General features: G+C 30.2%; 1 protein-coding gene across 1 annotated transcript; it reads left to right on the forward strand.

Moving 5' to 3' along the window:
- Positions 1–6,414: 6,414 nt before the first annotated feature.
- On the forward strand, positions 6,415–9,599 carry LOC111893224 (F-box protein At3g27290). Its single transcript, XM_052770078.1, has 2 exons — positions 6,415–7,496; positions 8,166–9,599. Exons 1-2 carry the CDS (start codon positions 6,771–6,773, stop codon positions 8,748–8,750), a joined length of 1,311 nt encoding a protein of 436 aa, XP_052626038.1. The 5' UTR covers positions 6,415–6,770; the 3' UTR covers positions 8,751–9,599.
- Positions 9,600–13,909: the final 4,310 nt, after the last annotated feature.

Genomic DNA, 13,909 nt, shown 5'->3' on the forward strand with positions numbered 1-13,909 from the left:
ATATATATATATATATATATATATATATATATATATATATATATATATAAGAACAAGGACGTAGAAGAAAGAAGGCCTGCCAGAAAGAGAGAATATTTCACCGTTGAAATCTTTCTTTTAAACATATGATAACTACAACATTTTTCTCTATTAGTATGTATTTCATATAAAATTATTGGAAAGATAAGAGATGAAAATATGAGTAACCATGCATGTGAAATAATGTTCTTATATAGGTTAAATATCTCAATTAATTTATTAATTAATTAGAGTAAGCTGAAGAGGTAGGGATTTCAAATGAATAAGGTGCAACAATTAGACATGTCTTGAACCATATTCATTTGAATGACATATTTTATAAGAGATAGATAAGTATATAGATAGATTTGAAGTTCTTCATACGTTAAATAATGTATTTTTAAATGGAAAACACTATGTTGATAAATGAAAAACGTTAGAGTGATTTCGTCCTTCACTTCGCTGGGAACATTAGGATAAGCTCCAACATCTTTGTGATTTCAAGATGTTCCTTCATTATCTTCACTCCCCCTTGATGACTTTACTACAAAGCTTACATTTTAAGTATTTTTAACGTTTTTTTCCAACCTTAACTATTACTTCTGTACCATACTTCCATGCAAGATCCTTTTGTGACCCTTTAGTAGCCATCCTAATAAAAGAAGTTGGATGACACAACCCTAAACAATGAGCAAAAAGACTAAATAGTGAAGAAAAAGACTACAAACAAACAACAACAAAAATGCATAAAACAAATAGGAAGAAAACTACATGAAAATAACAAGAAAGAAACAAAATATATGTATGTATGAAGCAAACAGAAAGAAAACAACATGAAATAGAAAAAAGGACTACAAACAAGCAATAAAATAAGGCAATGAAAACCAAAATCTGTATACTGTTACTAATTCGTGGAAAAGCTAAGAAAAAAACTTTCATTTGTGACATTAAGGTGTGTTTGGGAATGCTTTTTAATCTCAAAAGTGTTTTTGGTAAAATTGTTTATTGGCTTACGGATTTTTGAAAAATGAGTTTTTAAAAAGTGTTTGGATTAGCTTTTGTGGTGGAAAAAGCTACAAAGTTAATAAGTTGGTTTTAAAAAGTTTTTTAACTTGGTTTTTTAGGGGTAATAAGTGGTGGGAAAAAAAAACTAAAAAGCCAAAAAGCCATGATTTTGTGGCTTTTTTAAACACCCTTATTTTGTCTGCCTAAAAAGCCATTTGAAAAGCCTTTTGAACAATCCAATCACTTTTTTAGCTTGTTGTTTTTTTGAAAAACCAATAAGCTAATAAGCCAATTTGAGAAGCACTCACAAACACCCACAAAAAACATAATAAGTGCACATCTACATTAAATAATAAATAGCAACAAATACACAATAGAGAAGAAGAGGAAAAAAAAAGAAAGATAAATAGAAAAGGATGTAATCTGATGAGTCTTCGATGGCTTGAAGAGACAATGGCCTAAGATTTTCTTGAAGGAAGTATGGAAGACTTATGTGATATGTTTGAATAAAGAAGAAGAAAAAGAAGGAAGGTCAAATTAATAGGAAACATATCGATTCAAGACTAGATCAAAAAGCGTGAAATTGATAGTTTAAGAAGTTTCAGAACTCACTTTATTGCAGAAGTAAAAATAAAAAGAAAACTATTGTGTAAAAACATAGACACAAAAGCCCAGAAGACAAAATCTTCTCTTGAACGCCTCCACATAAAAAGCACCGACTTCCTCCGCTTCTCTCCGCCGCAAACATCTAAGGCATACGCCTAAACCAGACCCTAGAATCGTCGTCTCGTACTCGTTTCAAGCCCGGCCCTCAAGGTGTACGCCTCAACTGCTTTTTTCAACAACAAGGGTTCCATAATAACCTTATTATTTTGAGGATGTTTGACTATGCTTAAAAAAAGAGCTTTTTAACTTATTACCGGTTTAGGTATAAGTTAAAAAGAGTGTTTGGGAATAACATTTTTAAAAACAACTAATAGTTATTAAGGACCTATAATAAGTCATTTTTAATAAGTTCAATATATTTTATCAAAAACTCCTTATTTCACTATTTAAAGACAAAACTGCAAGATTGTGGTATTCGAAAAACTTTAGATGGGGTCTAAAAACTTTCACACTTACATAAAAGGTCCAAAATCAAGGTTATTTCGTGTTTTTAGTCCTTAATAAACTTGAAATGTCATTTCTTTTTTTTTAATGCTTTGTTAGTTTAAAAATAAATAAAAAAGAAAAAAAAGGCCTACCTCTCTCTCTCTCTCTCTCTCTCTCTCCACGGTATACCCACATTCTTTTTCTTTTCACCCAAGAACACTTCATCTTCTTGGTCTCTTTTTTCTTAATTAAAATTCCATATCCATACATCGATTCCAGACACATACAAGCACTCATGAACATACATATCAAAATACACTAACACACATCACCGTAATCGAACTCTAAAAGTTTGATCCATTGGAGCTTCCAGGTGACTAGAAATGTTACAACAAGCAATGTTAAGGTCTCTAAAAGACGGAATTTTCCGGCATCCATATCAGTTACTGGGCATAAATTGGTACTCTTAGATCAGTAAGTTTGGAAAGTGGGTTTAGGGGGTTTAAGAATTGTTTGTTTGGTGGTAGCTAGAATGTTGGGCGTGGGGAGAATAAAGAGATACATAATGGAGCTTGGTGGAGGAGGGAGGATCTGGTCTTCTTCTCCTGTTGGATCGTTTCTCAGCATCAACAGAAGGGAACACAGAAACACATTTCATTGAGAATCATTTGTGATTCATTTGTTGTTGTTGTTGTTGTTGTTGTTTTGTGTGTGTGTGTGTTTTGAAACATTACAAATCTATATTCTTCAAATCATCGAAGCAAACAAAGACACAAACATATGCCTCCATCTTCGCCTCCTCGAGCAAGCCCTCCCCTGTGAGTCCACCGTAGTTAGCCATCTCCTCCCACCGGCCGAAGACCGTCGCCCCACATCTAAGGTTCGTTTTTTGATTCTTCCTTCGTGTTTTGAATGTGAAATGTGAATTGTTTTGGGATGAAACACCAAAGAGTTATATTCTGTAACAGTTTTTCTGTTCAATTGTTGATTGTGTGAATTTTTTTGTTCAATTTTCCTATTGTGTAACAGTTTGCTTGCATTTGTGGTTGAGCTTCAATTTTCAATTGAACGTAGATGTTTGAAGGTGCAAGCCTATTGTTGTTTACAGTTATTGCTTAGAATTTCAAGTGCTGCTGTTGTAAATTTTATTTCTGAATTTTGTTGTATCTTGACATAGAGAACGACTTTTTGTCTCCTATTTGCAACTACAAACTTGATAAATTCATGGATTACTATGGCTCTAAGTGAATATAGTTATATTTTTGCTTTGGTCAAATATAGTTATATTTTTACATCTGTCGTATCTTGTCAACTTCTCTGAGATAAGCTTGTTATATTCTTTGAAGCTGTAGTTATGGTTGTTACTTTACTAATGTTACTAATTACTAATTTGTAGTTTTGCAGGTGCTGGTTTAATATGGACGAAATAAACAAAAGAGTGGATGATGTAATGGAAAGGTTTGAGACCTTTACTAAAAACTTGACCACCTAAGTTGATATCATTGAACAGACCCTTCAGTGGTAATTGAACATCTTTTTGAACTTGCAAACCAAAATTTCCACATGAGTAACCGTAATACAATTGGTATGTAGTTTATAACTAAAAGTGGTCAAATTTATCAAGAGCCAACTAATTAGTGGTAATAGTAGACCCCAATTTGAAATGAACAATAATAATTAATTAACCCGTAAAGATAATTTGTGGTTTCATATGCAACCACAAATCTTTATGGTTGTAGTTTTTTCATTGTTAACTTTAGTAGTTGCAAAACCATCAAATAGTTATGGGAATTCCAAATTTCCAAGAAATCACGATATTATATGTTCTCAATACTTACATGCAAAATTTTGTATATATCTAATATATACTCTTGAATAAATACAAATCAGCATGATGAAATAAGTTTTGGTAAATCTACGCTTGAATTGAAAGTTGAATAACACAACTAACAGATGAGGAAACGTCATATATTAATAGTTAGGGCGTGATAATTTTATAAAATCATATCAACATGGCAAATTGTAATGCGTATGTTTTGATGGCTTCAAGGGAACTTTCTTACACCGAGTACAACAATGAAAGAACTATATGCCAAAAACATCAATGTAACGACTTGAGATTCAAAGTAGAAATGAGAAGGATGCGAAATTGAGGAGTAACCTTTTAGACAAATTTGGGCCCTTACCCCTTGGTGTCATCTCCCACTGATAATCGTTCTAATTCTTCAACTTGTAAACTTAACTCTTCATAAATGAACTTTGTTATTGGGTAATGAAAAAGTCATGGCCCTTATTATCATTTTGATCTTGTTGTTCATTACCTTCATGCTTGTGATGTACATCCTGATCATGTCCACGTGTTGTTCGAATAAGTGTTTATAAATTGTAATGTTCTTCAAAGTATATTGAAGCATTACACACATAATATAAATAAAGACAACAGACACACAACACTACTTTTTTTATTATTATTATCCTATCATAATATTATACTTTGAAAAATATACCTACCATGGCATTGTCTTCCAAATGCAAAACACTCTTATAATTTGATAGATTTTACAAAGTTAAATGCTATAATTTGGTAGATTTTATAAAATAAAATTCTATAAGTGGGTACATTTTATGAAATACAATGCCTAAGAAAATAAAGTTAATGTAATTTGATGATGGAATGTTGTTCCATTCTTTACCTTTTTAATTTTTGTCTTAGATTGTTATGAAAAGCAATCAAATAGGAAATTTAACAATAAAAACATAAATCAAATGGATTTACATATAAAAAATTCACAATTCAGAATACATACTTGTATAAACCAAGGCCAGTTCCACCATGGAGGCAACCTCTGTTTTTTTTCGGACGCAATGTAAAATTTCTCATTTTTTCTATTATTGTGCTACTACATTAAAAAAAAGTGCCACTAGCAGCATCTACTTGCGTCCGCCACTGCTATAAGCACGAAATTAAGTAGTTTCAGGCCTGCGAATTAAAGTGTCACAAGGCAGTAATTAACCCGATATGGTTTCTGTCTTGAGGATACAACAATCACTTCAATAATAGATCTTGAATATGTTGAAAATCACCATGCTCCAATATAATATCAAGAACGATTTTAAGAGAATGTGTATGTGTGTGTGTGTGTGTTTCATTAGCCTCCAAATTATATCTGACTCAATGTATTTATAGACTTCTATTGGTGGTTGTAAACCACCAACCGAAATTAACTGCCATAAATTGTCATGCAATTAATTCTCTAATTAACAAAATTTTACTAAGTAAAAATTTAATAAATAATCAATTCAAGAAGATCCTCAAGGCCCAAGGCCCTATATTTGACTATTAATATACTAGTCGAAATTCTCGTGCGTTGCACTTGAATATAAATATTTAATTAAAGTAATAACATTTAACAAATTATCATTTAATATTTATACATATAAAATCAATATCAATAGCAAAACAAACTCTATAGTTAACATATTAGTTTTATTAATTTTAATTAATTTATATCATTAGTTATTTCCATTATTAATTCATGATTTTATAGACCGTTTTATGTTGTATAAATTATATATCAAACATATATTGATTTCTATGTATAAAAAAACAAAGTAGTATGAAAAAATAAATACTACAACTTTTGATGATATATAAAATGTTTTAAGTTGTGAAAATTATATATAAAACGTATACCGATTTGTATCTAAAACAAATAACAAATAGTATGAAAAACACTATAGTTTTAATAAAATAAAAAACAGTACAATATTATAACATTTACATCAAACAAAACTTATTAATCATCCGCACAGTTTATTTTTTATTTAGTTAGCTTTTTATACGGTGATATTTTAAATTTTTTGACGGTTTAAAATAATAATTTCTTTGAAATAACCAATAATAATATTACATAAAACTAAAAAAATACATTACAAACCTATTTACTTTGTCTATTAAACTAATATACTATAGGTTTTATCGTGAACAAAAATGATAAATGAATCACATAACAAAAAACATGTTGCTCAAACTTTGGGTTTTTATCATAAAATGTATATTATTTTTAAATTAATTAATTAAAATGAAATTTAATGTAGTTATTTTAGGTATTTGAGTTATGGACGGATGGTAGAGAGGCTTGCACATGAGTACCGGTATCCAATATTTCGTCCGTATAAAATGGAACGCCGGCAGCCTTACCAAATAGCAATCCATCAAACAAAGTCTGTTAATTTTCATCGTAATTAGGGCTTCTGCCACCACAAATCTCTCTCTCCATGGAGATTTCGCCATGAAGCCTTTGACTTTCCTTTCTTTCTCTTGCCTTTATTTCCTTTCGTCTTCTACTCGTATATACCACCTGTATAATCTTCAATGAGGTCAGATCCATTTTTTCATTTTTCTTCGCAAAAACTAGATTCTTCGTCATCCTCAGGATAATAATCATACCCCCTAATCTAATCTAATCCCAATTTCGATTCGTTTTCAGATTCTCGTCTAATCCGCCTCTTTTTCGTTTTTGTTTCTCCCCCCCTAAAAAAACTCAGCTATTTCCATTCAACTATTGGTTTATTTTTGTTAACAAGTTGGCTGGTAATAATATCGGATTATAGTTTTGGGGAGTTTTTCTTTGTTTCCAGTATTTCTAGGAACTATGGCTGATGATTTTTTATGCGATCCTAAAGTTTATAGTGCAAATTATTTGCTTTCTTCATTGAAGATCGGTGATTGGTACCGAATGGATGATTATACAGATAACAGTTTCGATTTCGATGGTTTTGATGATTATTTGAATTTGAATTGGGAATGGAAGAAGGAGGATGTTCTCGATATGCTGCCTTCTGATCCTTTTGAGATGAATATTAGCGGTGGGTGTACGATGATTAGGGGGTGGATTCAAGAGGTTGATGACGATATCGGATATATCAAAATCTCAAAAAAATCAATTGCTGATGAGATCAATTTAGATGATACAAGTACAACAAATGGGTTGTTTTTCTTTGATGGAAGTAAGGAATCTAAAGTCTTGCATTCATTCAACAAGAACACAAATCGTTGTCATAGTGATGGGAAAGATGATATCCATGTTGGTGTTCCTCATGATGCTTTATTTTTCGCTCTTGGTCATTTAGGAATGAGGGATTTGATGTCTGTTGAAAGGGTTTGTAAATCTTTACGTGATGGTGTTCGTAATGATCCTTTGTTATGGAGAAATATACATATTGATCAACAACCAGGCGAATCATTTGCTGATGAATCTCTTTTAAGAATTACAAATCGAGCAAGTGGTAGTCTTCAATCATTGAGTCTTGTAAAGTGTTTGAAAATCACAGATAATGGTCTCAAGAATGTCATCCAACAAAATCCAGGGCTAACAAAGGTATGTATTTGTATCAAACCATATATGCATTTAGGGTGTGTTCTTAACTTCTTGTGTGTGGTAGTGATTAGATGCATTTAGGGTGTGTTCTTAACTTCTTGTGTGTGGTAGTGATTAGAAAGCAATTTCCTTTTTTGGATTGTTTAGGTTCAAGTAATCAATTTCATGTTAGTTATAACTATACTTCTTATCGAGGTGTAAAATAAAAGTACTTGTATACCTTTATTTTACCTTTTTCCTATTTGATCAAAACTTGTCAACACTCAAAACCATCAAGAAACTCTTTCAAACACTATCTCTTGTAATACGTTTTATTACAAATTTACAATTTTAAGGAAGTAAATTTGTAATATTCTTGTGCTACGTGAAGTTGTAATAATCACTTTTGATGATGTTGAGTTTTTCGAGTTTCTTGACTTATATAAGGAAGTAAATTTATAACATAAAGGTGTATAAGGTCATATTTCTTTTTGGCTTAATACATACAAAAGGGTAAAATGGTCATTTACTCAGATTCAGACAGTTCATTTGGTCAACAAAAAAAGAAAGTCTTTTAGACTTTAATAATACTTAAACCTAGTGTTAGTTGGCCCTTATCACTTTCAAAAAGCACATACAGAAAGGTAAAATGGTCATTTTTAACTAACATTTTAAAAATGGTGAATGCAGTTAAGTTTACTGGGATGTAACGGGCTAACTATGGAAGGGCTTTTAAGTAATTTAAAGTCTTTGAAGACAACCAATGGAGGTGGAATAAAGCGTTTAAGAATCGGTGGACTTCACTCCATAACAATGGAGCAATTTGAAGACCTAAAAAAAGTATTATCAATAGATAATAATAATAATAATAATAATAATAATAATAACAAAAACCACCTCACTTGCCCTAAACCCCGATTCTACAATGGCGGGCAGTTGCATCTTTCACTAGAAGATGACCGCCCGATTGACATCGAGGCCTGCCCGAAATGTCATCAATTGAGACAGGTGTACGATTGTCCAGCTGACACGTGTCAAGGGAAACGTTATTGTTGTAGGGCATGTACTTTTTGCATTCCTAGATGCATCAATTGTGGATGTTGTTTGAATGAACGCAATTACATGGAGACGTTTTGTTTGGATTTCATTTGTTTCCATTGTTTAAAACAGATTTTGAGTTTCACAAATGGTGGTGAAGATGAAAATATGGGTGTTGATTCGGGGCAATCTAGTCATTATCAACAACCAAGTTATAGGTTTTGCCTTTATGGCTAGATGAACGGGTTTCTGATTGTTTTTTTGTTCGTGGGTATGTGTTTAAAAGTGAAAACTAGACATCGTTTGAAGAAAATGAGGAAAGAGTTTGTAGAAAGTGTACCTATTTTAGTAGATTCTTGAAAGGGGGTAGATAAGAAACTAGGTGTTTCTTGAAAAAATTGGCAGATTTTCAAGATTGTGTATGGATTTGGTGTTTCTTGAAAAATAAGCAAATTTTCAAGATTCTCTTTTGGTGTTTCTTGCAGAAATATGTAGATTTTCAAGGTTCTCTTTTGGTGTTTCTTGAAGGAATAGGCAGATTTTCAAGATTCTCTTTTGGTGTTTCTTGAAGGAATAGACAGCTTTTCAAGATTATCTTTTTGTGTTTCTTGAAGAAATAGGCATATTTTCAAGATTCTCTCATGATGTTTCTTGAAGAAATAGGCAGATTTTCAAGATTCTCTTATGGTGTTTCTTGAAGGGAATATGAAGATTTTCAAGATTCTCTTTTGGTGTTTCTTGAAGGAATACACAGATTTTCAAGATTCTCTTATTGTGTTTCTTGAAGGAAAATGGCAGATTCTAAAGATTGTCTATGGATATGGTGTTTCTTAAAGAAATTGGTGTGTTTACTACAACTACAAGATTGTGTATTGGTGATTCTTGAAGAAAAAAGATTTGTAAGTTATTTGCTTGTTTTCTGAATTTTTAATTTTATTTTGTTGGGATTGTTTCTGTTTATTTAATATTGTGAAAGATAGGATCCACAACATGAAAAGATAACCGACCCTTGACCATGTAATGGTCTATAGATGTGTAAGATTTGATGCATGTAATGGTTATAAACATATGTAATGTAATGCACGCATTTTCCAATTTAATAAATGCCCATAAAACTGTATTTTGTTAGTTCCATTTTTATATGTAATTTGATGATACTTGTTATGAAAATTGTTACATTAAGCTATGTCAACCTCATTTGAATAAGAGAAATTAAATATCCTCCTACCTTTAGTTCCTACATATCATGCTACCTAATTAAATGGTAACCTGTGTAACATTTAATGTTTATTTAATAAAATTTAATGATATTTTAGGATACTAATATGATAAAAGTCACCATTTAATTGTTTTTAGTAGGTTGCTATATTGGTTTGGTTTGGTTTGCTATAAATATGTAGTTTGTGTAGTGATGATCTATAATGATTTTCTTAAAAGCGACACTTATTTATTTACAAACTAGGTGTGAAACTCGTGTATTACACGGGTTGATTTAAAAAAATTAAACATGAAAGTGTAAACAAAAAATATTTTTTAGTGTACAACTTTAAAATAAAAAAGAAACATATTTATTACAATTTAATATCATATATATGATATTTAATACTTAACATATATAAGTATATGACTTTAATTTTAAAGATTGAAACAAACCAAAAATTGACAAGTGGATAATATTTATTTTAAAAATACCATAAAATGACAAGTGTCAAAACTCATGAGAGATTGACATGTGGTAAAAAAAACCTTCATTTATTAAAGAGGATAAAAGAGGTATTTTAATTTTCTTAAAATAAAAATGTGAACTTTTAAATACAAACTATTTTTGGAAGGTCGAGATGCTAGATTTTCTACGTGCTTAGAATAACGTATACAATATGTATAAACACATTAACAACTCTAAAAGCGTACACAAAAAAATGTTGTCATATATATCTTATACCAATTCCTATAGGTTATAGCGGAATCTTTATGCTAAAAATCTCGATGTAAGTGGTTATTTATTTGGCAACTATCAAGGAGCAGGAATTACCACTTTAACTCTACAGTCTCTACTTAGGGGATTACATCACAAACTTGGTTTGTGGCTGATTGCTCATTATCATATAGCTGTTGTATTTCATTTTCTTATTCTTGAGCGTATCTATATGTATAGAAGTAATTTAGGGATCATACACGTTATAAAATGATATGCACTTATCCTATGAAACAGTGATTAGGATGTGGAGATAAGTGTATTTATGACATGATTAATAATAATAATAATAATAATAATAATAATAATAATAATAATAATAATAATTTTCAAAATAATAAAAATAGGTATATAAAGAGATGCCGAGGAGATAAAATGGAGGTGCGATCCGGGTTGGAGGATTTATGGGACCTAATGTTTTAAAAATAATAAAAATAAAGTATATAAAATAATTAAATATATAAAATATGTAGTAAGGAAAAAAAAAAGTTTTTTAGGTCTGTTTGACACAAATCATAACAAACAATATCAAATGGAAGGATTGTCCGAGTTTAAAAGAAAAAATAATTGACCAAACTTACAGAATACCTTAAACCATAAGGAACATTCGTGAATTTTGTTATAGTTTTTTTTCCAATATTTCTAAAACTTTTTTTTGACATTTGACGAATTAGTGTTATTGAATTATAATACTTTTGAGTTTTGAGTATAGTTTATGCCAATGGCATAAGTAAATGCATTTGGTCAAAAGTCTTCCACACAGAGACTTTGAAGTCAACTAAGTAAACCCCAAAATAACACTCACACACGAAAAAAAGGGCCATGATTGATGCACTGAGCCTCTTTCTTAGGGAATTTTTCATGCAACTTCTCCCGGAGGGGTTATGTCCGGCAATCCCAAGAAGTAGGAATTACCATTGCAACCTTTTTGGGTTGCATCTACAAACTTGGTTCTGACTGATATAACTCTTCATTGTATTTCCTTTTATTATTGTTGATATATGTATAGAATGAATTTAGGGACCAACATATTATAAAATGATATGTACTTATCCCTTTGGGAGGGTGATTAGGAAGCACGACATAAGGTTCTTTATTACATAATTAATAATTCGTTTTATTTTTGGTTAGGCTTTGTTCTCTTCTTTAAGGGATATTACTTTTCTGTACCCACTTTTATGCATTTATAGCACAACCGATAAATGGATAAAAATTACATTTGTAATCATTTTATCTTATAAATTGAAATCAATGAATATTCATCGTTTATCAATGGATTAGGTGATGATAATAAAATTTTCAAAAATACATAAAACTAAATCCTTGATTGAAAAGATTGTATATGTTGATTGAAGTTTTTTCAAAAAAAAATTTTTTTGCATTTATTTGTTTTATTTATTTCATATGCTTATACGAGCGTCACTCAGAATATGTAAACATAACGAACTGATCAATGTCAATAAAAGCTTTTAAAAGTTGGTCACAAAATCATTTAATTTGGAGATTACAATAAACGAAAATATCTATGAAATTGGTTACGTGTTGAACTCATATTCTAGAAAATAATCTTCATTTCTTTATTTTATTTTTTGTCGAGCATGTTGGTCATCAATTTTGACATCTGGTTTATTGAGTTAACTATCATGTATTATTAGACTTTATATCCTAACTTATTTTTTGTATTTGCATTTCATGCATTTGATAAAGAAAAAGGGTTTACCTTGAGGCCTGAGCCATACAAAATTAAGAAGATATGAAGAGTTATGATTTCTAATATATTTTGTGGTCGGTTTAGACGAATTTTTTTACATTAGTATTCTAGATAAATAATTTAGCATTTAGTGTTTGGTTAAATTTCAAATTTGTGATATTATACATGAGTTATACGATAATCATAGACCAATATGTATTCGTAAGGAACATTATGATCGCTATTTTAGTGTCGGTATAATCATTATTAACTCGAGATAAGTTGAGTTCAACTTTAGCTATAATACAAGTTTGAAGATGCCGAATGTATGACCGAATAAGCTAAATTAATCTCAAAAACATTTGATCAAATACAAGTGCCAATGGTCGGGTTTTAAGGGGCATCACCTTGATGGGGTCCAATGGATAATGCCCCTGATGTTAGTGTTAGTGACGAAGCTAGTAGGGGCAGGTGGATTTTTCTCAACTGCACAATAAGTTCGCAACTAACTAACCCTTAAAGCCTATCCTCAATTTTAAGCATTTCTTGTTTTAAAATTAATATCTATTTACTCCATTTTATTCTAAAATCTTGGCTCTGGCCTGATGATGGTAGATGATGGCTGACATTGGTGGTGATGGTGTGACCTATGTATATTAATAGATTTTCTTTTATTAATAAATAATAACAAAATAATAAAAGAAAATGAAAATGAAAAATATAAATAGCAATACAGTTTTTTTTATGCCTATAAGAGACCAAAATACAACAAAATCAACCAGTAAAAACGATCCGAGTGCAAAAAAAAAAATCAAAAACTTAATGTATATTTTTTACAAACTAAGATGATTTCAGCAATTCGTTTTAGTGGCATAGCCACATTAGTACAAGGGTGGGCCTTGGCCCATCCAAATAAATTTGAGGTTATATATATATATAAAATAACTTTTGTTGTATATATTGTTATATTTTTTATTATCATTTGAAGTATTTAACTATTGTTTATATTTTGTAAATTATTTGGTCTATCCTAAAATAAAATCCTAGCTACGCAACTGATTCGTTTTAAAATATTTATTTTGGACTAACTAAATTAATTTTCATCATTTCATTAAGATATAAGATATGAGTTCCGACTGATTCATTTCTATTTTGTGTATGTGAAAAAAAAAAGCGATGCTTCATGCCCTCTATCATATTATCTTTAACAAGTAATAAAATATGATAATATTAATGTGTTAATCGTACTCCAAATTAAAGTAAAAAGTAAAAACCATGTGTGAATACTTTCATTCTTCATTACCATGACCAGCATGCATCAATACAAAGGCAAATATAGTAATAACCCGTTTTAATTAACGGTATTATGGATATTTTTAGTTATTAATATAGATATTATAAGATATAAGTGTTTGAAATTAATAACAAATAAAATATAAAATAAATCATATTTTTGGATTTCGCATTTTAGAAATATCCTAAATTTTACAAAATCACTATATGAATGTAAATCCAAAAAATCGGAATATCCAAAATTTTGCGATAATTTGGGATTGGATTTTCGGGTCGAATTTTCGGATTTAGGTATTTTCGAACATCCTAGTGAAGACGATGGGTGGCCTTGTAGGGCTTAGAGAGGAAAAACCCGCATCCCAAACTCTTTTAGTGGTATATACATTAAATGAATGCTTATATAAAAATAATAGGTGTTTAAAATCTGAATGAAAGTAA

This window comes from Lactuca sativa, chromosome 3 (genome assembly GCF_002870075.4).
Source record: "Lactuca sativa cultivar Salinas chromosome 3, Lsat_Salinas_v11, whole genome shotgun sequence".
NCBI lineage: Eukaryota > Viridiplantae > Streptophyta > Magnoliopsida > Asterales > Asteraceae > Lactuca > Lactuca sativa.